The following is a 27,350-nucleotide window of genomic DNA, read 5'->3' as shown; positions in this document are numbered from 1 at the left end:
CCTGGCTGTTTAGAGGAGCCTCTTGCAGCAGCTGGAATAATACCGCATAACAGGACTTAGGGGTGAGCTGGGAGATAAATTGGAGAATAGAATAGAATAGAATTAACCAGGTTGGAAGAGACCTTCGAGATCATCGTGTCCAACCTATCATCTGACACCACCCAATCAACTAAACCATACAACCAAGCATCCTGTCAAGCCTCGCCCTGAACACCCCCAGCGTCGGCGACCCCACCACCTCCTCAGGCAGCCCATTCCAATGGGCAATCACTCTCTCTGTGTAAAACTTCCTCCTAACCTCCAGCCTAAACCTCCCCTGACGCAGCCTGAGACTGTGTCCTCTTGTTCTGGTACTGGTTGCCTGGGAGAAGAGACCAACCTCTGCCTGTCTACAAGCCCCCTTCAGGTAGTTGTAGAGAGCAATAAGGTCACCCCTGAGTCTCCTCTTCTCCAGGCTAAGCAACCCCAGCTCCCTCAATCTCTCCTCATAGGGCTTGTGCCTATGAGAAGTATCTGCAGAAACACCTAGGAAGCTTTAACCACTGAGGAGGACAAGCTTTGTGTGTCTGGTCTCACATCTCTCATGGCAGCTTTGCAGGAAACTGGTGAAGGGCACTAGATGCTTCTTGCCAAAATCATGCTGAGCCCATGACAAGTCACCCCAGCACCCTCTTCTCCTGTCCTTGGGGATGGCAATGCAACAGAGAGCACTGCTTGCACAGCTCCTGTGCCCTCCATCTAGCCACAGTGCAGCCAAAGTGGCTGCTGATGACAGTAAGATTACTCATACACAGGAAGATTACCCATACAGCTACAGCCTGGTTTCTGTGGGGATAGCGTTCGTTCTTTTCCTGCTAACTAGTGTAGTGTTGGATTTAGTTTGAGAATAATGTTGATAACACCTTGATGCTTTAGTTGTTGCTAAGTAGTAAACTAAAACAAGGATTTCTCAGTTTCTCACATCTTTTCAGCAAGAAAGCTGGAGAGGCACAAAAAGCTGGGAGAGGACATAGCCAGGAAAAAGGAAAAAAAACACCCACAACCACAAAACAAAACCACAAAACCCACAAGCCCCCAAAACATACCACCACTCCACCCCCACACACAAACCCACAGCAAAACCAAACAACAATAAAACCCTACACAACCAAAGAAACAAAAAATTACAACCAACCAAAGAAAAGGGAGGTTGTAGACAGATGGATGTTGGTCTCTTCTTCCAGGCAGCCAGTACCAGGACAAGAGGATACAGTCTCAGGCTGTGCCAGGGGAGGTTCAGGTTGGATGTTAGGAAAAAGTTCTACACAGAAAGAGTGATTGCACATTGGAATGGGCTGCCTGGGGAGGTGGTGGAGTCGCCATCATTGGAGGTGTTCAGGAGAAGACTTGATGGGGTGCTTGGTGCCGTGGGTTAGTTGTTTGGGTGGTGTTGGATTGGTTGATGGGTTGGACGCGATGATCTTGAAGGTCTCTTCCAACCTGGTTTATTCTATGTAAAAACACCAAACTGTTTAACTTCCAGGTTTGGATAACTCTTTGGAACAGGAAGCATGGGGAAGAATCCCAGGACACTCAAAGAATGACACAACAGGCACAGATAGCTTAGGTCTCACAATTAAAACTTAAATAGTTTCAAGACAACTTAGCAGATAAAGAGAATTTTGAGACTTTTGTTCACTTGATTGCTGTATCACCAAGCAGCACAGAAGTACTTTCCCCTCTTACCTCCCTTTCTCCCCAGCACGCACTCAGGAAAAAGCAAGAAGCCCTAATTTACATGAGGACCAAAAGTAGCCCTCAAGCATCCTTGTATTATTTACTCTTTTCTTTTCCCATAATGTCATAAGAATCAAAAAGTATTCCTGAAAGTGTCTCAAGAGATCCCCACATCCATGCTTTCCTTGCCAATATTTTTGTCACACCTTACAACTTGGTGCCATCTTAAAAACACTGTAGCCATATCCTCTTTCCCCTCACTAGGCGACTATTGAAAGGGTTGCCTTTGCCAGACCAAACAAATGCCAGAGGAATCTCACTCAAGCATGTGGACAGTGACAACAAATCTCTGTGGAGGTAAGCCCAGGTACTGCTTTCTAGCTGCTGTGCAATAGCTTTATCCAGTCCATAGCTCATCATCCTGAATTCTCCAAAAGAGGTTAAGACATTAACATGAGAATGAGCTCGTGCTGAGGGAGAACATTTCTGGTAATTTATAAGCTGGTTTTGCTCCTGGTGAGTTGGCCAATACTGAATACACAACCCTACCTGAGCACCTCCACTGCAGAGCTTCATAAAAACACCGGAAGATAACAATAGCAAAATTTTGAAACCATAAATTACAGACCCATAACAGGAGGTTTAAGTCCCCAATTCACTTGGAAAAGAAGAGGAGCTATAAATTAGAAGAAATATAAGCTCCAGAAGTACACATCTGTGCTAGATTTCATTTTATACACAGAATAAATTTCCTTTTTAGACAGGGGAAGATCTGTTTACTTATTTCCCTGAAAGCAGGTGCCACAGGATAGAATTGGAGCTTGATATATCATCTCTTTGCTGGATGGCAAGGGAATGTAATTAACTTCAAGGCCAAGACATAAACCACCACCAGACTAACAGCTGCCCTGCAGGCTTTTTGCTAAGAGCACAGGTAACTACTTAGCAAACAAATACAAGGATCCAGATTCCTTGCAAGCACTTAGCTGAGCCATATGAAGAATGCCCTTCTATATCTCCACCAGGACCTCTAAAGCCAAAGGCTACGAAGCTGTAACTCCATGGCTCATGTAGAAATTAGTTGCCTTGAAATGCAAATAGCTTTAAAGCAACCAAATAGTTTAAACAGCCAGTATGTAGAAAGAAAAAGTCATTATTTTATAGTGATCTGAGGTGCTCCAGAGAGCAGACAGAAAGGCACAATCCCTGAAGACCTTACAATCCAATTAACTTAATTAACCATGTTATTTCCCTAGTTCCTGGTAACTCCTTAAATCAATGAACTAAAACTTCATAGAGAAGTACGTAACTAGGAGCTTTATTGATTATATCTGCACACAACACTGACTGAACTCCCAAAGTCATGCCTTGGCATAAAGCCTACGAAAGATACTTCAGTAGTAGACTTCTTTATTATCCCAAAGCCTTGTGCAGGTACCAGAGCTAGGAAAGAACGGCTCAAGAGACTGAAATTTTCACAGCAAGAAAGCAAATAAGCATGGGCTCAGTGTTAATCTACATTACAAGAAGCCAAACAAATCATTACAATATTACTTGGGTTTAAAATCCAAATTGTATTTGTTCCTCAACTCTCACAAAGAAGCTTCTCAAAGCATTTTACAAATTCATAAGAAGGCCAGACCTTCTGTAACTCATTTCTCCACATCTCCTGTGGCTACCTAAAGCCCAAAACAAGCAAGCAGCTCCTCAGCTCAGAGAGGAGTGAGGAAGGCCAAAAAGAAAAGCTGCAGGGAATTTGCCTGCAAGACAGTTCAGACACCCACACACAAAGAGGAGAAAGTTGCTTTACACCAGCTCTAGCCTCACTGTCCATCACTTCCAGGTCCCCTCAGCAAGGGCACACCTCTAAGTTCTATAGGTCAACCAAAAGCCCATGGCCACCTCTAAATACAGGGCACACATCCCCAGTTTTGCTTCCAGCACAAGACAGCATCAGCCTCTTTTTCCTTATTGCCAATTACTCTCCACTGCATCTCTGCTTACAGCAGTATAACCGTGCTGGGATATGGCATTGACATGACCAGTAATGGGGCATAAGCTCTGTACTGAGCTTGGGCTCCTCAGTTTAGAAAGGATGTTGACTTGCTGGAGCATGTCCAGAGAAGGGCAACAAAGTTGGTGAGGGGCTTGGAACACAAGCCCTTTGAGGAGAGACTGAGGGAGCTGGGGTTGCTTAGCCTGGAGAAGAGGAGACTCAGGGGTGACCTTATTGCTGTCTACAACTACCTGAAAGGGGGTTGTAGTCAGGCCGAGGTTAGTCTCTTCTCCCAGGCAACCAGTACCAGAACGAGAGGACACAGTCTCAGGCTGCACCAAGGGAGGTTTATGCTGGAGGTTAGGAGGAAGTTTTACACAGAGAGAGTGATTGCCCACTGGAATGGGCTGCCCGAGGAGGTGGTGGGGTTGCCGTCGCTGGGGGTGTTCAGGATGAGGCTTGACAGGATGCTTGGTTGTATGGTTTAGTTGATTAGGTGGTGTTGGATGACAGGTTGGACACAATGATCTTGAAGGTCTCTTCCAACCTGGTTTATTCTATTCTATTCTTGCAAGGCCTCAACACTGAGGTTCACTAGGCTTGCTCCGTCTGAGCTTTTCCTGACCTACCCAGATCTTTGTTTTACTTGGTTCAGCCATTTCTTTAACTGATGTGGGCATCTGAAACAAGCAGTGATTCTATGAAGAATGAGATATTCATGACCAAGAAGATACAGGGCAGAGAAATAGTGCACTTGAGGAGCAGAGGTACCAGATAAGGCTGAGACCTGGGGCTGTTTCGTTCTAGAAAAGAGGAGACTAAAGAGATCTTATTCATGCTTATAAATATCTGAAGGGTGGGTGCTAGAGTCTTTTCAATGGTGTCCTGTAATAGCACAAAGGGCAATGGGCACAAACTAGCACACAGGGAGTTCCACCTCAACATAAGGAAAAATTGTTTTGCTCTAAGGGTGACAGACCACTGGAACAGGCTGCCCAGAGAGGCTGTGGAGTCCTCCTTCTCTAGATACTGTCAAGGCCCATCTGGATGTGTTCCCATGTAACATAGCTGATCCTGCTTTGGCAGGGAGGGTTGGAATCCACCTTCAGAGGTCCCTTCCAGCCTCTACCATTCTATGATGTGGCCAAGGGAAACACCAGAACAGGATGGTAAGTGATGGGACACTGGAGACTGTACAGATCTACACAGCTTACCCTTGATCAGTTACAGAAATGCACACCTGGAGCTGGGCTGAACCGCCTGCAGGGATAACAAAGAGAACAAACAGCATCCAGCACACACAAGCTGCAATGTAACCTGGAGCTACAGACTGATGAACAAAGACATGAAAATGTCCTAGTAAGCAAAATTTCCCCAGGTAGATCCTAACTGAAGAGGAAAAAAAGAAAAAAATCATCAATATGAACATTGTAGTCCCCTTGGTAACGTGAATGTACACCAATTTTACCTGCAGTATCATCATTCTTTCTTTTCCTGCAACAATCATAGACTAGAAAGGATTGGAGTCTCATAATTTTAATTATGCTCAAAGAAATTGTTTGGGTTTATATATGTGGTGTGCTGCTTCTTCACCCATAAAAAAAATAACATCATTGTGAGTGCAACAGCAGTCACAAGGGGACCCCTGAATCAGCTCTCGTCCAGGATGATCTATTACCAGCTCCTAATGACATCAAGGAGGTTGTTCATTTTCAAATAGGTCAGTGACTCATCATTTTAACTCACTTCCCTCTACTAAAAAAAATAATCAATGAACTCCTGAAACAGCATTATCCTGGATGATTGGGGTTTTAACATCTCACTTACAAGGGAAGTAGATCCCCGAGGTCCCTTCCAGTGCTGGGCTGCCGCAGGCTCACCGTGAAGATGGGCTTATTCAGTTTTGTGGAAAGCAATCACCTCCTGGGAGGAAGACACCTTTTCACAAAGGAGGTTTTGTGGACATTGGGCAGATCTGTGCTGTCTTCTCTTACAGTGAAATGGGGAAACTGCACCCTAGAGACTTGCACTAATAAACTCATCCAGCCATGGCATGGTCTACACCACCTTCATTCTCTTACATACTTGGCTACATAAACAAGTTTTCCTACTCCCCCTACCCATCCCCAAATCAAACTTCTCTTTTCCACTTTACTTCAGGCTCCCATGCAGGAAAAGAGGGAAATATCTCAAAAATAAAAATAAACATTTATCTCTTCAAAGAGCTCTGCCCCCTTTACTCACATAACATTCCCCAAATACCATCAGCAACACTTCTCTCAGCCCAGATCAAAGAGTTTGTGTTGTATGACAGGGTCTATCTCACCTCCAACTCATGAGCCTGACTAATTCATTGTGTCAAAACTGTTTAAGGGTTTAATGGCTTGCCAAGGGCTAACCAACCCAGCTGGTTAGCAGCAGGCCAAGGAGGTGACAGGTAGATGGGAAACAGAGCTCACACTCCAACTGTCACATCTGCTCATAGCAGTCATTCATCAAGGAAACCTGCTGGGCTCCAGTGTGAAACTCTTGAGGAAAGCTACACATGGGGAAGAAGTAAGGTTTGCAGTATGGACAGTGTCCAGAAATGAGTTTGCAAAGCTGGGATCATCACAGCTGTGTCATGTTTCCCTAGCTTTTGCTGATTTGCTGTTGAGGTTCAACAGGTCAAATGCTGGACAACCCCACTGTACAGGGGCATAACTAACAACACTGCACCTACTTAAGGGCTGTGAAAAGTCTCTGGATTCAATTCACTGTGGACTCAGATTCACATCAGGAAAAGCTTTGTGCATGTTCATATTCTATACATACAGAGGAACTTCCTGAGCTATTTTAAAACACTGCAGAGGTGGCAATCACCACCCGCCCCTGTGATGCAAGGCCAGCTCTTTCAGTTTTTCCCCAACACCCTGCTGCAGAGCTCCCTCATTTCTCCCCAAGGCTTTGACAGCAGGCCCATGACACCAAGACACAAGCACAAGGGATCCCTCTGCAGAGCAATTCAACACCACTCTCTGTATGCTTCAGCCTACAGCCAGCTGCACAAGAGCTGGGTTTCTATAAGAAACTCACAGCTGTGGAGGGAGATAACAGGGAAACAAGCCCCCTCACTCCACACTCTGCCAGCCTCTATCCCTCACTCCCACACCTCCATGGTCTCCGCCAATGCATGGAAACCAAGTACCAGCATTGCAGCTAGCAATTAAACATCACAGTGTGATTTTTCAGGAGAGAAATGCAGCACAGAAAAATGACACCATGAGGATCTGAAGCTCACTAGGTAAGTCAGTGGCAATGGTGGTCAGGAATCAGTGTCCCCTTGCCCTGACAGGAAGCCCCCAAGGAAAAGCTGTTTTGAGCAAGAGTCAGGGAAAGCAGATGGGTGGCAGAGGACAGTGCTCCCTGGCCAAAAGCCACTCTCCCTCTTAATTATTCGGAGGCAGAAAACGGATGGCATCCGTTCCAGCGTTGCCTGTCACTGAATCACTCCCAGGCGGTACATGACCCTTGGCAAAGGGCAGCCCCAAAGTGCAGGGATAGTGCCGGCTGCCAGAACAACACTAAGTTCCTCATGAAGAAAGCCTGGCCCTGCAGGCTAGAGGCACACAGCTGCTGCACAGCCTGTACCCAGGCAAGTACAGGGTACAGCCAGCAAGCCTTGCTTTGCAGCAAGCCCTACAGAAACTGAGCATCACAGCCTGGTTTGCAAAATTCTTGGCTTTCTCATCCCCACCCCACTTACCAACAAGCCCCTCTGTAAGCACTATAAAAGTGAAGGAATTATATCAAAGTAGACCAGAATATGCCAGAAAAACAATTACAATGGCTATCAAAAAAAAAAACCCAGCAGCCAAACAAACCAAAACCAAACCAGGAGCCAACCTTACACACAGCCAAACACCCTTGGCAAGTTCAGGGGTAGGGTGGGTGTTGGAAAGGCAGAGTAAATACAATTAAGATAGCCAGGCAGCTTGTCGCAAGAAGGGGTCGCAAACGATCAATATGATCCACGAAAATCCAACTTTATTGTTCTACACGTCCTTATTTATAGCCTTATCTTATACATAGTTAATTCTATTCTAATTTAACACACACTGTTGGTTACTTCCTAAAAGGTTACATCATTGTTTTCACTACTCTATGGAATTTCTTAATTGCTCTCTTTCCCAGATCTTCGCTACTCCTTATCTTGTTTGCCTTCCTTCTCAGGGGCAGCTTGACTTCAGCATACCAAGCATCAGAACTTTTCCATAACTCCTACTCCATTGCTATAGGTGTCCCTGGGACCCATGTCCCTTCCTGCTCAAACCAAACCCCAACAATTCCCCCGTTTTTCTTTTGTGCAAGTAAGGCCTTGGAGGTTATTCTTTGAACACTTTGCATAATAGAAATATAAACAAGCTTAACAATAATCAAAGTTAGTACAATAATACCTAAAAACCTTAAAACTTCTTTCATCAATTGTATAACCCACTGTCTGCAAGCTCAAACAAAATTTGTTACTGCCTGTCATGTTGGCCCGTGTCACCCATACAGGGCACGGTGCTTAAGTTGAACTGGTTAGAATGTTCTAACAGCGTTGGCATAATCCATGGTCAAAGATAACAAACATTGTAAAGAAGAACTTAGATCTTAATAGTTCCAGTCTTTACATTTCACTTATTGACAGAGAAGATTTGATTATGCCTGAACACATTGCACACAGAGATTAAGACACAAATGCAATCCTTAGCACTCTTTTACAATCTGCTTTAGGGGTATGTTGCATTTTTATTTTCTCTAGGATGGTCAAAAATCATCAACTGCTTAATGGCAGCAAGATTTCTTTAATCTGTGAAGGTAGATCTGGCCAGGCTCTAGCTTCACAGACAGAAATCTGCAGGAAAACAGCAAGAGCAAAAAGAGCTTCATTGCTTGCCCAATATAAAATTACACAAAATAACGTGTTTTTGCTCATCCTGGTAATTCTGATCTCTTCACATTCACACAACAGTTAAGCAGTCACGACACTCAGTTAGAAGTTAGATGCTTTCTGTTGACATCTTGGATCATCGTGACAGTTGTTGAGGTCACTGCTAGGGTTACCATGAGCTAATTTTTTCTGCTGTGGGGGTATTCTCTCTTTCCCCCACCTTTTTTTTGTTTGGCGAAATGTAAAGATGAAACTTTATCCCTAGTTAACAAGAGAGAAGACAAAGTTATCAAACAACCAAAATATTCAGTCCTAATTCACATGGTGCCATGGTACATTCTTCTGAATGGCGTTTGTGATCCCAGATGATCGATGTTCAGCTTCATGGGAGATGCTGTGTCCTCATGGTCTTGATTCCTCTGCCGTTGTTTATTGCGATGATCACAGGTAGCAGGAAAGAAAGCTTGAGGCGACCTACTTGTCATCTGTTTTTAAAATTTATCTCTTGTTTACTTTCCTAATTACCATTTGCATTTTGTCATTGTAACTTTCAATCTGTATTTTAATTTGTTATTCTAATCACCTTTTATTTTAACCCCTTTTTTTTTTCTAATCCAGTATTTAATCCTTTATTTTATTTGATCTTATATTCTTCAATTTTTTTTTTTTTTTGCATCTTTAGTTCATTTAATCTATTTTCTACTTTTATTTTGTATTTTTGCCTTTTTATTATATTTGTAACCTGCTTTTCTATTAATTCCTTTTATTATTATTGTGCATTTTAACTTTCTTGACGTCTTCTTTTTATAGAGTTTTTGTTTTAATCTAGTAGTCTTGATAATCCTTATTTTTTATTAATTACTAGCAATTCTTATGCTTTTGTTAACAGCTATGTTGTCAGCAATCCTTATGATTTTTTAGCTTGTCATATTTTGGTTTTAATATTTTTATTTTTATTGTTGCTCTTCTTGTTTATTATTCTGGTATTCAGTACTTTATTCTGTTATTTAGTACTCTATTTTTTGTATCCAGAGTTTTTGTACCCGTTATTTTTCGTGTGTTTAAACTTTTTCTTTACACTTGATACCTTTTTGTTTACCATTTTAAAATTTTTGTTCTTTGCATTTGTTACCCTTTTGTTCACACCTTTTTTTTTTTTTTTTTTTTTTTTTTTTTTTTTTTGGTAGGCTATGTCTAAGAAAGAAATCTAAAGACGTTACATTAGCTAAAGAATACCTTAGAAAATGAATACCTATTCACTACAAACCTTAACATTATTACAATATTACATGGAGCTCCTTTGAAATGCCTAGGCAGACACAAAAACAAAGACAAGAAGGTTCGAACCAAAAGAAAATCTCACAAGGTGAACTCATCACCAAGTACTCACACCTCAGTACAACCACTATGCATTAACTTCCCACAAGTACTAAATGCATACCATTCACTATGCTCACCAGGAAAACCCAGCAAAACTCTAAATAACAAATCTTCACACCTTAGCACAATGGCTATGTATTAACCACCCACAAGTGCCAAATGCGTACCAGTCATCATTCTTATTGCAAAAACTTAGCAAAACTCTAAATAACAAATCTCTGAAAGACATTACAACCAGAAATGAGAAAATTAGCACTGTTGCTTTAAATCAGAGCAGAGTTGCGGCTGAAGCCACTGAGAAGGGGGGTCGCTGGTGCGAGCCTCTGCGGGGGAAAGGGTGGGGGCCGGGCAAGCGGCCGCCGCTGGGCTGCTGCTGCTGTCAGTGCTGCCACTGCTGTCAGTGCTGCCGCTGCTGTCAGTGCTGCCGCTGCTGTCAGTGCTGCTGCCGGTATCAGTGGTGCGTCAGTCGGTACTGCCTTGGTCGGAGCCGTCGGTATCCGCGGGGGCCGGCAGGGCTGGCGGGCAGGGTGCGGTGGTAAGAACGCCGTCACCACGAGCCCCCAAGCGCTCCGCTGTTACTCAGAGGGGCCGTTAAGCAAAGTCGGCCCTGTTTGAATTCCTCGCTGTCGGTGTTGTGGTCCTCCGAGTCCGAGCCCTCGCTGGCGATATCAGAGAAAGGTGTTCATGAACGAGATCGAACGCACCGAGCTGCCCCCTCTCGGCTCCCTCCCCGCTGGGTGCAAACGCGATGTGGTGGCAGCTGGCAAAACGCGATGTGGCCGCCGAAGATGTATCGGGGGCGGCCCCGGTCGATCGGCCGATACTTTGAAACACATCGTCCGGCTGCAACTCAGATAGAACTAGGGCTGCATCTCGTTTTCTAATACAGTTTATGCATTATCGCCACGGCTTTTGCAGCTTGATAGTGCCCCAGTCCCACAGTCTGTTTCCATAGTCCAAACAAGTTTCATCAAAATAACTATCTCCGCTCGGGAAATACCCTAAAAGCGGATCCATGGGCCAAAAACCCAGGAATTACTTCGGGCGATATCTGCGCCTTACGCTTTTCTAAAAAGCATTGCAATAAGGAGAGCGCTGCCTCTCCTTCCATATTCACCGACGTCCGCGACCTGCACTGCCGCGAGCTGTTACCCGTCAGTGTCCGCTGCTCCTTTCCTCAGGCCCGCTGATAATTTTTGCCATGCCTGAATAGCAGCTTTTTGTTCTGCAGCATGCTGATCGAATGTTACCATAACCGCTCTCCATGGCTTACTGTTCTTCTTAGCAGCCTTATCATCGTCTACACTTTTCATCCATAAATCTTGTCCTAATTCCTTCCACCGTAGTCTATCAAAAACATCGTTGGGATCTTTAAAATACCCCAACTTCTCAGCATATTCTAACAAAGGCTCTAATTCTTTCTTTAAATCAATGCCTTTAATATTTCGCTTTTCTAAAAAGCACTTAAACAAATCATACGCTGCCTGCCTGTCCATACTAGCGTCACTAGCGTTAGTACCTGTGCGCACAGTCTCTATATCAGCAGTTCCAGGTCTACAGCGTCTTCGGCTCCCAGGCGATGCTCCTTCTCTTTGTCCGAGCGATCAGCCTCCGGTACTGCTATTCCGGGCCGGCTCCTTGCCTCCGCGCTCTTGAACGTACACTTAGTCCTCGAGGAACCTTCAGACTTCTCTGTGAGCCTATGACCCTCTCTGTGGGGTCGAACCCTCTCTGTGGGGTCCCTGTTCGGGCGCCACTTGTCGCAAGAAGGGGTCGCAAACGATCAATATGATCCACGAAAATCCAACTTTATTGTTCTACACGTCCTTATTTATAGCCTTATCTTATACATAGTTAATTCTATTCTAATTTAACACACACTGTTGGTTACTTCCTAAAAGGTTACATCATTGTTTTCACTACTCTATGGAATTTCTTAATTGCTCTCTTTCCCAGATCTTCGCTACTCCTTATCTTGTTTGCCTTCCTTCTCAGGGGCAGCTTGACTTCAGCATACCAAGCATCAGAACTTTTCCATAACTCCTACTCCATTGCTATAGGTGTCCCTGGGACCCATGTCCCTTCCTGCTCAAACCAAACCCCAACAGCAGCTCAGCTTTATTGCATTTGAAATGGGGTCTCCAGAGGAAGCAGCATGACTGAATAGGGTGAATTTTGAAATTCCTCAAAGGCAGGCTGCCTAGATGTGCAGCCAGACCCAGGCTGACAGAAATGCTGCTAACAGCACCTCATTTGCCAGGGGATTATCACTTGATGTAATGGACGGAAACTTGATTAGATAGCTGGAAAACTTGCAACGCAGATCGCTACTGTAGAGGCAAATTTCTACCCACTTCAACAGAAGATTTTGGGGTTTTCTGCCCAGCTGTGTGCTGCAATAGATTTGCAACACAGCCCCAGAAAGACATTTTCTACCACATTTTGGACATTTTTCCACACACTTGGCATGATTCTGAGTACGCAGAGAAAGACAGCCATGAAGTTACAGTCGATAACTGCACTTCCATATCTGTTTCTATCCAAGTATCAAAACCTTTTAAAGCACAGCCATTATCCCTGTTCTGCAGACATGAAGGCTGGGGCATGCTGAGGTTTGCAGACAAGTGTTCTGAGTGGCGCAGTACCCCTCAGTCCCATTAATTTCAACTGACAGACCAGATTCCCCACCACTCTGAGAAACTAAATTATCATTTCATTTTACTCAAAGCCCTACAAGGAGAGGCTGAGGGAGCTGGCATTGTTTAGCCTGGAGAAGATAAGGCTCAGGGGAGACCTTATTGCTGTCTACAACTACCTGAAGGGTGGTTATAGCCAGGAGGGGGTTTGTCTCTTCTCTCAAGCAACCAGCACCAGAACAAGAGGACACAGTCTCAAGCTGCACCAGGGGAAGTTTAGGCTTGAGGTGAGGAGAAAGTTCTTCACTGGGAGAGTTGTTAGCCATTGGAATGTGCTGCCCAGGGAGGTGGTGGAGTCACCATCCCTGGAGGTGTTCAAGAGGGGATTGGACGTGGCACTTGGTGCCATGGTTTAGTCATGAGGTCTGTGGTGACAGGTTGGACTCGATGATCTTTGAGGACTCTTCCAACCTTGGTGATTCTGCAATACACTCAGTCAGGACCAGAGTTAGGCACAGAACCAAAGGCCTGTGGCACAAATCCCAATCTAATTAAGTGCCACACTAGAATTGTTATAGTCACCACTGGACTATGACTTGGTCTGCTGAGGAACACAGCAGCTATTTCATGCAATCAGGTACTGCTCCACAAAGCATTTGGACAGCAGCTCCACACTGTGTGCTTCTGCATTGAAAAAATGTGCAAAAGCAGGAACTCCAAGTTCTCCTCCAACCTTGTTCACTCTCCAGCAATGTGATTTGATTTCTGTAGCACAAAGCTAAAGCAACTCTTGCCTTTTATCTCCTCCCATGCTCCTAACAGTTCTGCCACTGGCCACTCATTTTTTCATTTTTAATATTTGGTTCATCACTTCCCATTCCCTCTTGTTGGTTTAGAAAGCCAAAATTCCCAGGCTGAGTGAGCTGGGCAGGATGTATGGCTACAACCACCCCCCCCAGATTGGAAGGGGTCCAGCAGCTGATGAGCAAGATGCTGCCGGTGCAGAGCTGGCAGCACTCCCTCACCACACTGCCCACCGCTGGGGTCAGCCATCAGACTCCATGCTGCAAGGGTGCTCCTGGCTCTGCCCAAGCTCCAAACTGGTTCGATGAAGAGCTAGAGCTTTACTTTGAGCTGATTTTGAGCCACTTTCATCCCCTAGTTGGGCATCGGCACAGGGCTTATGGTTCTTAGCTGTGATTTCCTGGGATGTGGTTGATTTCCTTCGTGGTTCTATGGTCTAGGGAGTCATCCATGGGGATGAGCTTTGGGTTTTGGGGTCTTCTCTCTTTCTTGCAAACTCCAGAGCACCTCATGGTGCAGGCTGATGAGTCTGGGTGCTGCAGGACTGAGGCAGTTTCAACCACTGGGCTGTGAAATGCTGCTTCTGTCTTGTTCCAACTCTGATCATCCAGATGATGAGGTCTTGGGAAACCAAGTTTAGTTGAGAGGCATCCTTGCCCATGGCAGGGGGCTTGAAGTAGATGGTCTCTGAGGTCCCTTCCAACCTAAGCCATCTGATGATTCTATGAAAAACCCATACTGACGGAGAGCAAAGGGCCTCTGCCACTGACAGGAATAAGGAGGCAAATGAGAGAGCACTGACAGTTTCAGGGACAGTAATCACAAGACCACATAATCTCTGCATGCTGGGGTAGAGAAGAGACAAGGAGCTGTTGAATATGTAGGATTTGGACATAAAAGATGTGCAAGCTCTGAGCAGCTGTGCCCTTCAAGCACACATCAGAGTTGCTCTTCTCCTGAGACCTGGAGGGGCCATATCCTGCAGGAACAATTCCTTGCACCATGCTGGCCACAGGAGCTTTTTTCTAAGTCACTAAAGATTGCCAGACCATGTACGACCCCATTTTGAAGGGAAAAAATCAGAGATGGAAAAAGGGCAAAGAGATGATGCTCCCAAAGCATCAAGGGAGGGAATGGATTGAGGAGGGCAGATTTTAACTAAATATTAGGAAGAAATTCTTTATAGTGAGGGTGGTGAAACACTGCAACAGGTTGCCCAGGGAGGTTGTAGATGCTGGAAGTGTACAAAGCAAGGTCTGGTGGAAAGCTGTCCCTAACCACAGCAGGGGGTTTGGAACTAGATGAACTTTAGAGTCCCTTCCAACCAAAACCATTCTAGGAATCCACAAATGCGAAGAAGAGTGAGAGGCAGTACTGCTCCCTGCCTCACACAGATCACAAAAGGGAGGTTCATGAAAGCCTTTAATGCATGTACAGTAAGAAGATTCAACTTAGAATAGAAGGCAAAGTTAAAAAAAAAAATACAAATAATAATTAAGAAAACCCACCCCCCATTCCCAATAGTGTTCTCTGGTCAGGATTAAGAAGTAGCTCTGAGATAAGCTGCTACAAATCAGCTACTAACTCATCCTCCCAGTTCTTTCCCAAGTTCATCCCACTGTGACAGCCCCAGGGAATTTCTTCTGACTTCCAGTAGGCAAAAGCAAGGGATCTGGGCAAGCTGGTTTTAACGAGGGAGCCCCATTCCTGGAAATACCATCACTTCCTGCAACACACAAAGACTCAGCCTGCATCAGGAAAGCACGCTGGCACCAAGTAAGATAAGAGCAACTTAGCATCGTTAATTTCTGTGAAACTGTCACACTGCCTGACAGTTTGCCTTATTCTTTTTTGCCTTGTTTCTTTGCATCTCATTTGTGGATAAATCTTCAAGGCTTCTGCTGCATGGGGATGCAAATGAAGACAAGCCCTCCTGCCCCATTCCCTCCCCTGCCATAAATCTATATACTGCTTCTGTGGTGACTGCACTTGTCAAACCGGGACCCAAGGTAAGACACTGGCCCTTTCTGCCCACTCACTGTAGAGTCACCTAAACTTAGCCCAAAGAACAGAGAAGTATTTATGTTTTTAATGGAGGACAGGAGGAAAAAAAATATCCCAGGTGTTTCTCTCAGCCCTATTCAACAGAACTCAAATGAGATCCCTCAACCTCGATGTAATCTTTGCTTCTAGAAGCAGCTCCTCCCTGAGGTTATACAAGGCAATAGTGAACCGTGAGCCAGGACCTTTATTTCTGTGCACAGATGAAGTGTCACCAAGATGACTAACAGCATCACAGATACAAGAAAAGGTGACAACATCTATAATCCAAATAAATGCTCAGAATAGCCTCTGACTCCGGCAACAAAGCAGCAGCCAAGCTTAATATAACTGCTAAAAACAAAAAGCTGTGTAATGCCTTGTTCAGAGTGGCAATAAAGTTGTTAAGCAAAAGTGTGTTACTTCCCAGACAACTTGAAGAGTGTGTAACTGAATTTATTTTGCAGCCTCAGCAAGAGGTTCCTACTCATCAAGACAAAGCAGTTTAGCTGGCAGGGTCACTGACACATCTAGTGAAATACGCAGATAAGACATGGATCAAGCCACATCTGAATGCACAGCATTTCCTTGATCTCAAACAGCACATGGTAGCCCCCTTCTCCTTAAGTGCACAGTGGTCTTGATCCAAACTACTTGAAGCTGTCAGAGGAAGATGTTTGATTGAACCAATTTCCCAGTGGAAAGCAGCTCACCCAGTGCTATCAGGAAAATCTAATTTTTTTCCTGGAGCCAGGAAACAGTTCTGGCTCAAAAACAAAAGCCAGTAATTACTAGATGCCAAGTTCAGCTAACGTTAATGAGAGGGGGAAAGTCAGTAACAGGGAAATCACCCTAATTGTACAATTTGTTTGGTTTAGTTATTCGAATTGCTTCATCTTCCAAAGACAAAGGGGCAGGGGAAGGGTGTAAGAAAATGTTTTAAAAGGGTAATTCATTCTTTTGACAGAGCTGGGGAGGGGGGAGGGGAAGAAATCCTACTTGAATTTTAAATGGAAAGCCTCATTAATTTTTCTCTCAAAGGAAGGAGCCCATGGGGAGACCCAGTACAACTGGACAAAATTTGGATCCCCACAAGTCCATGGGACCAGATGGGATCCATCCCAGGGTGCTGAGAGAGCTGGCAGATGTGCTGGCCAAGCCGCTCTCCATCATTTTTCAGCAGTCCTGGCTCACTGGAGACATCCCAGACGACTGGAAGCTGGCCAACGTGGTGCCCATCCACAAGAAGGGCCGGTTGGGTGAGCCAGGGAATTATAGACCTGTCAGCCTGACCTCAGTGCCAGGCAAGATTATGGAACAGGTCATCTTGAGTGCAGTCGCACAGAACTTGGAGGATGGCCAAGGGATCAGGCCCAGCCAGCATGGGTTTAGGAAGGGCAGGTCCTGCCTGACCAACCTGATCTCCTTCTATGATCAGGTGACCCTCCTGGTGGATGCAGGGCAGGCTGTGGATGTAGTCTACCTGGACCTCAGCAAAGCCTTTGACACCGTCCCCCACAGCAAACTCCTGGCTAAGCTGTCAGCCCATGGCTTGGATGGGAGCACACTGAGATGGGTTAGGAACTAGCTGGAGGGCTGAGCCCAGAGAGTGGTGGTGAATGGTGCCACATCCAGCTGGCAGCCAGTCACCAGTGGTGTGCCTCAAGGATCAGTGCTGGGCCCCATGCTCTTTAACATCTTTATTGATGATCTGGATGAGGGCATCGAGTCCATCATCAGTAAATTTGCTGATGACACCAAGCTGGGGGCAGGAGTTGATCTGCTGGAGGGTAGAGAGGCTCTGCAGAGGGACCTCGACAGGCTGGACAGATGGGCAGAGTCCAATGGCATGAGATTTAACACATCCAAGTGCCGGGTTCTGCACATTGGCCGCAGCAACCCCATGCAGAGCTACAGGCTGGGGTCAGAGTGGCTGGAGAGCAGTCAGGCTGAGAGGGACCTGGGGGTGCTGGTTGATGGTAGACTGAACAAGAGCCTGCAGTGCGCCCAGGCAGCCAGGAGAGCCAGTGGCATCCTGGCCTGCATCAGGAACAGTGTGGCCAGCAGGAGCAGGGAGGTCATTCTGCCCCTGTACACTGCACTGGTTAGGCCGCACCTTGAGTACTGTGTCCAGTTCTGGGCCCCTCAGTTTAGGAAGGATGTTGACTTGCTGGAGCGTGTCCAGAAAAGGGCAACAAGGTTGGTGAGGGGCTTGGAGCACAAGCCCTATGAGGAGAGATTGAGGGAGCTGGGGTTGCTTAGTCTGGAGAAGAGGAGACTCAGGGGTGACCTTATTGCTCTCTACAACTACCTGAGGGGGGGTTGTAGACAGGCAGAGGTTGGTCTCTTCTCCCAGGCAACCAGTACCAGAACAAGAGGACACAGTCTCAGGCTGCGTCAGGGGAGGTTTAGGCTGGAGGTTAGGAGGAAGTTTTACACAGAGAGAGTGATTGCCCACTGGAATGGGCTGCCTGAGGAGGTGGTGGGGTCGCCGACGCTGGGGGTGTTCAGGGCGAGGCTTGACAGGATGCTTGGTTGTATGATTTAGTTGATTAGGTGGTGTCGGATGATAGGTTGGACACAATGATCTCGAAGGTCTCTTCCAACCTGGTTAATTCTATTCTATTCTAAAATGTAGATCCTGCCGAGAGGAGATGTTTTGTCCCTGTTGCAATCATAGAATAGAACAGACCAAACCAGGTTGGAAGAGACCTTCAAGATCATCGTGTCCAACCTATCATCCAACACCACCTAATCAACTAAACCATGCAACCAAGCACCCCATCAAGTCTCCTCCTAAACACCTCCAACGATGTTGACTCCACCACCTCCCTGGGCAGCACATTCCAATGGGCAATCACTCCCTCTGTGTAGAATTTCCTCCTAACCTCCAGTCTGAACCTCCCTTGGCACAGCTTGAGACTGTGTCCTCTTGTTCTGGTGCTGGTTGCCTGGGAGAAGTGACCAACTTCCGCCTGTCCACAACCTCCCTTCAGGTAATTGTAGAGAGCAATAAGGTCTCCCCTGAGCCTCCTCTTCTCCAGGCTAAGCAACCCCAGCTCCCTCAGCCTCTCCTCGTAGGGCTTGTGTTCCAAACCCCTCACCAACTTTGTTGCCCTTCTCTGGACACATTCCAGCAAGTCAACATCCTTCCTAAACTGAGGGGCCCAGAACTGGACACAGTACTCGAGGTGTGGCCTAACCAGTGCCGAGTACAGGGACAGAATGACCTCCATGCTCCTGCTGGCCACACTGCTCCTGATACAGGCCAGGATGCCCTCCTGGCCCCCTGGGTAATAAGTAGTGTGAGCAATCTGGTAATATAAGCTTACAGCTTGATATAGTGGTAGGCCATGCTTAGCATAAGTGTGGAAGTAACTAGCAGTTTAGCAAAATAGTGCTGTGCTAGCAGTGTGTAACTGAATCAAAGTACTGGTAGCTGTAAACACAAATAATTATCTTGGAATAAGAGGATATATACATCAACAACTTCAAATGACATTAGCAGTTTAACCAATAATGTGTAACAGTACGTAAGCAATTGTAGGGAACCAATGAAATTACACTAACCATGCTCTGTGAGTCTGTGTGTCTATATAAGCTGTAGAGGTTCCCAAATTAAACTGAACAGTACTTAGATCACATTGGTCATCTGTATTGATTCCCATCTCCGGCGTCAAAATGTCCCAATGTGTCATTCACCCAGGCCAAGCACCACAGAAGAGAAGGTACCATTTCCAGCAGAGGACATCAGTATGTGATTTATTTTCCAGCTCAATGTTACTCATGCTCCAATTCCAGTTAGACCAAGGTCCATCCACAGCAGCTGTACTTGTTTTAGGAACCCAAACAGCCATTTACATGGTGTAACAGCGTTTGGCCCAAGACATGCATGCAGGACCTGTGGGGTCAGCATCATCATTTGCCAGAGCAGGAGATGTGTGGCCTCTGGCAAAGAGATCATCACTGGGGAAAAGACACAGCAAGTTTTCAACTTGCTCTAGACATTACGCAAGCCTTTCAGGCATAGATCACTGCTCTCAACCAGGAGGGTTAGGACTGGCTCTTAAAAGAGATGGCTCTGTTTATGTGATGCAGAGCTCCAAATATGCCCAATGCACTGTCTTCAGGCTCATCTACAATGGGACAATTTCAATAGAGCTATACCCTAATAAATTACTCTACTATTTTCACACCTCTGCGAATTCACATAGGTTTCAAAATAAGTGATTTTATTCAACTATGAAGTCAAATAATTTTAAAAGGCCATTTTTATTCTAAACCACTCCTTTTCACTCTAAAACAGGACACCCGTAGCAAGGCTACACGGCTTCAACAACAGAAAGATATAACCCAGCATAGAGCGCATGCCCTGGTAGAGAACCCTCACTTGGCTATCCACCCAGCAAGGGTCTGGCTGTGGGTATAACTACACAGTTCCCCTGTGCTGGTGTCTGCCCAAGAGAGACCAAAAAAAATCCCCAAAAAAGGCAGAGCAAAACATCCACCTCTTTGACTTACAGTCATAGAATTACTAAGGTTGGAAAAGACCTCTGTGATCTTGGATGTTAGCCTAACACTGGCCACACACCTCAGTTGAACCTAAGCAATCTTCATTTCAGTGAAACACAGAGCATCTGAAGATCTCTGGGTCAGCAGCTGCAATCACATTTCAAGACTGGAGCAGTTTCAAAGACAGGTCCATTTCCTGGGAATTGTCTATAGTGCTTTTCCACTATGCTTGGCACGAGCCCAGCAGATTTGGAGAACAACAAGCATGGCCTGAATCCAGACAGATCTGGCAATTCTTTTCACTCTGAAATTCTCCTGGCTACCATAATTCATGGTTTCCATCAAGGTCTTCAAGTTCCTGAAAGGTTCCCCTCAGACTCTCCAACCTTGGCACCTCTAAAGGGAGACTGTGCCAAACCATTGCAGCTGATGCATTTGCCCAGTGCTGAGCATCATCACTCAATACTGCTAACAAAAACACCTTTGCAAGAAGACCTACAGAGTGTAACAGCTTAAGCAAAAGCAGAACTGCATGATGTCTGTACAGCTTCACATGGCCACATTCTGTCAATACAGGATCTCATTCAGGTTGTAGAAACTGGCAGACCACTTCAAACAGCAAAATAACGATCAATCTCTGCTTTTAATCAAATTCCAGCAAGGCTTTAGAGTCATTCTGTAAAACCCTTGTAGCTTCATCTCTGCTTTATGCAGGACTTCTCAGACAGAGCTAAATTTTATGATTGCTGAAGCACAGGATCAAAAGCAGCAGCCCAAACTCAGCGCAGCATGACAGCGTGACAGTCAGTGAAGAAGAGAGCAGGCGAGCACAGCGCTTGGGTGCAGCTATTACTCTTTCACTTGATGGGTACCAAATCCACATCAACATATTAATGAATGAAAAAGACCCCATCAAAGTCGAGCAAGATTTGCTCTGGCTGTCCCATCAGTTTGATGAATGAACATTATCCCTTAAGCATTACCACCACAGCCTTCAAGCAATCCTAATTCCCCACCACAGTTGACTGAAGGGTCAGAACCTCTATTTCTACATTTTGTTTAAAAGCAGTGGCCTGTATAATGAATATTACCAACAAACAGTAGCCCATAAATTCCTGAGCGCTGCGTGTGCAAGTCCTCATCTGTGACAAAGCTTGGGTGCACCATAAAGTGACAGTATCACATGCAAGAGTAGATTAATATGCTGCATTCAACAGACAGACATAACAGCCCTTTGACCACAGAGCAGCTCAACTGCACACTATTTAAGTGACAGCTACTCTGTTAAATTTCTTCACTGAAAATTAAGTACCAGTACAATAGATCACATCATTGTAACTTGGACAAAAGGACTCGGTAAGGGCAGCAGACTAAAACTGAACAGACTCAGCCCACCACTGAAAGATGGTCCTAAGACAACTTGATAAATACCAAAAAAAATCTCCTTTCTGAATGACTGCAGTATTTCTGATGTGGCAAACACAAGAGAAAACACTTAACTTTATGTAGCAGAATACCAAGAAGGCCAATGGCATCCTGGCCTGCATCAAGAATAGTGTGGCCAGCAGGAGCAGGGAAGTTATTGTGCCCCTGTACTCTGCACTGGTTAGGCCACACCTTGAGTACTGTGTCCAGTTCTGGGCCCCTCAGTTTAAGAAGGACATTGAGACACTTGAACGTGTCCAGAGAAGGACAACAAGGCTGGGGAGAGGCCTTGAGCACAAGCCCTATGAGGAGAGGCTGAGGGAGCTGGGATTGTTTAGACTGGAGAAGAGGAGGCTCAGGGGAGACCTTATTGCTGTCTACAACTACCTGAAGGGAGGTTGTAGCCAGGAGGGGGTTGGTCTCTTCTCCCAGGCAACCAGCACCAGAACAAGAGGACACAGTCTCAAGCTGCACCAGAGGAAGTTTAGGCTCGAGGTGAGGAGAAAGTTCTTCACTGAGAGAGTCGTTCGTCATTGGAATGTGCTGCCCAGGGAGGTGGTGGAGTTGCCGTCCCTGGAGGCATTCAAGAGGGGATTGGACGTGGCACTTGGTGCCATGGTTTAGTCATGAGGACTGTGGTGACAGGCTGGACTTGATCTTTGAGGTCTCTTCCAACCTTGGTGATTCTGTGATTTTGAGTTATGAACACCATCACAGTCTGCAAGACCAAAATGTGTATGTGTAAGTGAACAAAAGACAATTCACATTAACTCATTTTAGTTATTCTACACGTCACATGTGCATATCACAAGCAATGTGGAACTCAGCGAAAGATCTTCTAATTTCCTGCTAATCATGCAAATCCATCTTATTGGGATTTTTCTCCTTGATGTATGCGATTAAATAAAGAAGAATCCCTTTTACAGTCTTAATCATAGTTTCACAGTCATGGAGCAAACCATCCCAGCACACTGTTCTGAGGACAGAATGAAAAGCTGATGTTTATAGCCCAGCTGTTATAAACCCCCTCAAGACAGGCTGATGTGGTATTTTTACCTTTCTATTATAAAAATTTAAATAGCTCTGCCAAATCCATGAAAAACCACCCCTTTGCTAAATTTTCCCCAGGGACCCACTCCTGCCAAACTGCACCCGCAGCAAGACAAGGCAGGTGGCAAGAAAGGGAGACCTTGCAATGGGTTTTTAGTTTGTTGCCCTCATCCTGCACAACAAAGGATTTGCCTTTCCCCATGCACCACAGGGCACCTCTGCCCATGACTGCACAGCAGCAAAATGCCCCTATATGCTCCTACAGCTGTTTCCAAGGTAACCAGCACCGAGCCATATACAAGGGAAGGAAGCAAATAGCAGCAACACAATCCTGCAACACTGTCACTTTCTGGAACAAGTCTTGTGTCGCCCCTTCCCTTGCCCCCTCCTTTTCAGCTGACCCATGACCCATGCAAAGGTTTGGTAACTCCACACTTTATAATCACATTACATCACTCTTTCTTAAGGGTTTAGGACTGGTTTAGTTTTTAATAAGACATCATACTGAAGTGAGAGTCAAATTTGCTGGTTTTACTGAAGGATAATCATCTGGGGGAGGAAAGGGAATTATATCAACAACCTAAATTTACACTTAAACTCTGTATTCCCTCCCAGCAGAGTCAGAAAAATGTCTCAGGTTTAACAAAGGGTGTCTGCCCACTACAGTGACCCATGTTATGCAAATCAAATGCCTCTAGATAACTTATTTTTAATCAGTCAGGATAACAACATCCCCACCACTCTGTCTCCTGATACAGTTTATCCTTTCTAGGCATCCAGTTTCCACATCCACTCAGATGTGCCAAAATCCCCAGAGTTTCCCACCTGCCCACGTAGATTCATGCTCCCAAAGCAGAAATTAGTCTTTATTCTCGCTGCTTCCAGAATTTCAGTAGCAAAAGAAGCAAAGTCCAAATCCAGCCGTTCTCATACAAAGGACAGCAGCGGGGGGGGAGGAGGGGGGGAATCAGAATGGGAAAGGATCTGGCATAGCAAACTAGTTCTCTCCACTGCCTCGAGAGGCAGGTAGGTATCAGGGAGTTAAACTGGCACGAGTTCTGGCCATACAGCTCTGTATACACAGCAATGGACAGAACTGCCATGCTATATGCTCCAATGTCTGCCCCCAGGTCAGAGACAATCCTACAGAGAGAAGCAAATCAGCAAATCAACCCCCTGACCAGGGAGCAACAGGGTGGTTATCAATACCAGCTGGAAGGAACATATTTTTCAGCAAGAATTTCCAAATCATTAACATCAATTCTTTTTCTGCATGAAAGAGGAGTAGCAGCACGTCCCATGTACAACCCTCTTGTGGTGGGGAAGAGCAATAGATCACAGAACAGACCATCTGCACAGTGGTCAGGAGTCGCCTCCATTCCCCAAGAGACAGAAATTTTAAGGTAAAGCACACATAAGGAAACTCACTGTGGGTGATCTGAAACAGCAATCATATCTCAGACCAGTTCATGTGCATTTCATATTTCCCTACGCAAGTTACCATGGCTGACCTTTTGAGTGCCAACTGTGATTAATGGAGCTTCCAATCCAGCACTGAATGGCTGCAAATTGCAAGAGATGCTCATCACATTAATATTCAGTAACCAAAATATAGTGCTCTTCTAATCACCACTGTGCTCCTGATGAACACCAGGACATTTCCTTTGGAAACTTGAGTACTGTGGTCCTGAAAGGAAGTTAACATGCCCACAGCCCAAAGCGTGTGTGCCTGGGGAAGAAGCTCCCCAGCTCAGATGTCTGAACCAAAGGCTACCACATCTGCATAGTCATGGAAATGCCAATGAGGCAGACATAACTTGTGTTGAATAAGGCAAAGCAGAAGTGAGGATTTCTTTATAGGCTGTCTGGAGGATGGTTTGCAAAATCAAGATCTGAACAGAACCGTACAGAGATTTCCTGGCAACATTATAAAGGACGTGGGGTGAAACCTTTACTACCATGCAAGTTAAACCCCACATAGTATCTGTTAACATTGCAGTGCTACAAAAATGTTACCAAAACCTCCTCTGCTAGCCCTGCAGAGGCTGTAATATGACCATCGAACTGGTGCACCTTGGGGAAAGGGGAAAGAAGTACCCTACAAACTTAGCTATTCTTTAGTAGGCATACACCTCCTCCTCTACACAGCACATCAGCTCAAGCCTCCAAGATTTATTCATTCAGATACACTATTCTGCAATTAAGTATATGGTAACTTCCAAGATCAACTACTCTTGAGCCACCCATGGAAACAGATGCAACATCACTAGGGAAAATGATCAACACATCTGAAGGGATGCATACTGGTCACAGACTCCCTGCAGTGCTGGGAGTGAAATGAGAGGCAGGGAAGATGAAGAGAAAAGTCATTATATAGGCACCAAAGGCAAGAGCCAGTACAGACAAAGTCAGAGAAAATAACCTGGCAAACACAGTAACCCAGTACAGCTGCATGGCAAGAGCTGGCTGCTGTAAATGTTTCAAAAGGCCCCCAAAGCCACCCCTGGTCCAGTGATGCAAAAGCATCCCCGTCAGCTGCAGCAGGGCAGCATTACAAAGCACTGCACCACAGCAGGACTGAACTCACACTAACAGGTCTCAGTGTGTAAAACAGGGGATTGATTCACTCCTCTACAGGACAAGATTTAACAGCTCTGTCTTGGGTGGCTGGGGTGTCCAGAGGAAGCCACGCTCCCAGAGGGGCCTGACATCAGAAAGAAATGGTGTTCTCCCAAAGCCATGAGAGTAAGGAAGCAGCATCAGACTCAGCAGCTTAATGACTCTGTCCTGGCACCTTACAGTGCATCCAACAGCACAGTTTCTCTTTGTGCTTATTAACCAGCAGGACCAGAGAACGTTGCACTGCTCACACCAAATGATGCAATGGTGCCACTTCAGATATTTGGTAAATCTGCTTACCAGTGCACCATTTAGAGAGGCAGCCAGGGGAAGAGATGCAAAAGAAAAACACTTGCACCAAAGCATCTGAAGTTACAGACATGAATTCCTGCTTACTCCTGCTCATCCCAGCTCAGCTCCTCCACCTGAGCATTGCACTTCATCCCAGAGACATAAACTTTTCCCCACCACTCTTGGCCCTGTTCATATATAAACCCAGGAGATGGCATGCAAGGTTTAAACCTCCCTTCTGCTGTGCCACCTTGTGGATGTCTTCTCCCGACTTTTATGAGCTGCAGGTCCAGCATTTATTTCACATCACACTCTTGAGCATGTAAACAAAATAATTCACAGTCACTGTGGGCAACAGTAAGCAGCACAATAGGAATCGGAATACCACAACACGTCTTCTGTGCCATCTGCAAACCCTTTAAACCCCAGATGGAGTTGGGGACTGGCGGGGGGAAATGCCATCTGAAAACAGCAGCACCAGTAGCTTTAGAAAGTTAGAGCTCAGATACTACAAATCCCTCTAAATAACCAGGGAGGACCGCACAGGCACCACTCGCTCAGGCTTGCCCCCTCCTCTTTAAGACGCGGGGGGAAAGCAGAACCCAAGCGAGCCCGGTAAGAGAACATATTCACTGCAGCGAAGTTTACCGGCATGAGGAGCATCCCCCCCTCCAGCCCCTTCCTTCGCGGAGCTTCATGCCTGAAGAGGATCATCTCCCCCCTCCCAGGTAGACCCCCACCCCCCTCCCAAATAAATAAATAAATAAATAAATAACAGGAATAGGCCAGTCGGAGGGCGAAACCGAGCACCTCCATCCCTCCTTTCCCTCTGACCGCGCTCACCGTCCTCCTGCATCCGCTGCAGGCACAGGGCGAGGCTCTTCCTCCAGCCCGGCATGGCGGCGGGGGCAGTACTGCCGCCCCCCGGGGCAGCGGTACGGCTCTACGGGCCCGGGGGGGCCGGCGGGAGCGGCGCTGCCGAACGCAGCCGGGCTCCCCGGCGCTTTATTGCCGTGCGGTGCATGCGGCGGCGGGGTCGGGCGGGGCTGGGGGGAGCGGAGCGGCGCTGCCCGCCCCCGTCTGCGCACACCCCCGCGGGGTGCAGCAGCGACGGGCTCCTGCCCGCCCCGGTTCGCTCCCCAACAGCCGCCGATGGCGAGACGGAGCCGGAACCGGAGAGGGGAGCGTCAGAAAGAATTATGTGTCTGCATTGTCCAGTGGAGGGGTCTGCTAAGGCAGGAGGGGCCCCGCCTGCCGCCGAGCACCGGCCTCGGGTGCGCACTGGCGGCTGCTGATGAGCACAGAAAGGTACAGGACAGGTGTGGGAACGCACGGGACAGCACAGGCACGCACCGCTCTCTCCTACAGCCCCTTCACAGCTACCCCCGTCAAAGCGGACCGCCTGGGCGCCCTGCACAGCCTACTCCTGGGGTCCCTCATTCACTCTGAAGTTGGAATCTCAGTAGTCACCCAAGTCAGGCCGACCTCGACCTAGTCCATTTTTTTCACCACCACTTGCAAGCAGCTGAAGTGCAAGGGAGGACTGAAAAGCATCTTTGTCCTTCCTTAATGTTCCAGAGGTTTTGCTGCTCTGAGAGGAACACAAAGGAGATGTTTATTGCCTATGCCATGGTATTCGTGGCTTTAATTTCCTGGGGACAACATATCTCTGCAATGACTAGCAGGTGTTTTTAGTGGATCTTTTGCTTTTCATTAGGCCTTTTATTAGCTGGCTGGTAGGTCTCACTCTGCATCTCTGTCTCCTTTTGTGAGACTGATACTATTACATGCAACATCTGCTATAATCTAAACTATCATGGCCCAGCCTCTTCCTGGGATAGCATGAGCTAACTTCAGTTTTAGATGGCTAGTGTTCTGACACCACCTGAACTGGACAGGGCAGCTGCAATGTCAAAGGAACACATCTGTCTAGATGCATCCACATGGCCTTCAGCTTAATATTTAG

At 46.3% G+C, this 27,350-nt stretch overlaps 1 protein-coding gene across 1 annotated transcript in view; it reads right to left on the bottom strand.

Moving 5' to 3' along the window:
- GRIP2 (glutamate receptor interacting protein 2) overlaps positions 1–26,394 on the bottom strand; it is a 314,160-nt gene extending 287,766 nt beyond the window's left edge. The window contains exon 1 of the mRNA XM_054161402.1: positions 26,228–26,394. Coding sequence (XP_054017377.1) covers positions 26,228–26,282 — 55 coding nt within the window. The 5' untranslated portion in view covers positions 26,283–26,394. The remainder of the gene's footprint in view (positions 1–26,227) is intronic.
- Between the last annotated feature and the right edge of the window lie 956 nt (positions 26,395–27,350).

The sequence above is a fragment of the Dryobates pubescens genome, chromosome 1, assembly GCF_014839835.1.
Source record: "Dryobates pubescens isolate bDryPub1 chromosome 1, bDryPub1.pri, whole genome shotgun sequence".
NCBI lineage: Eukaryota > Metazoa > Chordata > Aves > Piciformes > Picidae > Dryobates > Dryobates pubescens.
This window is presented reverse-complemented; position numbering and strand designations above follow the sequence as displayed.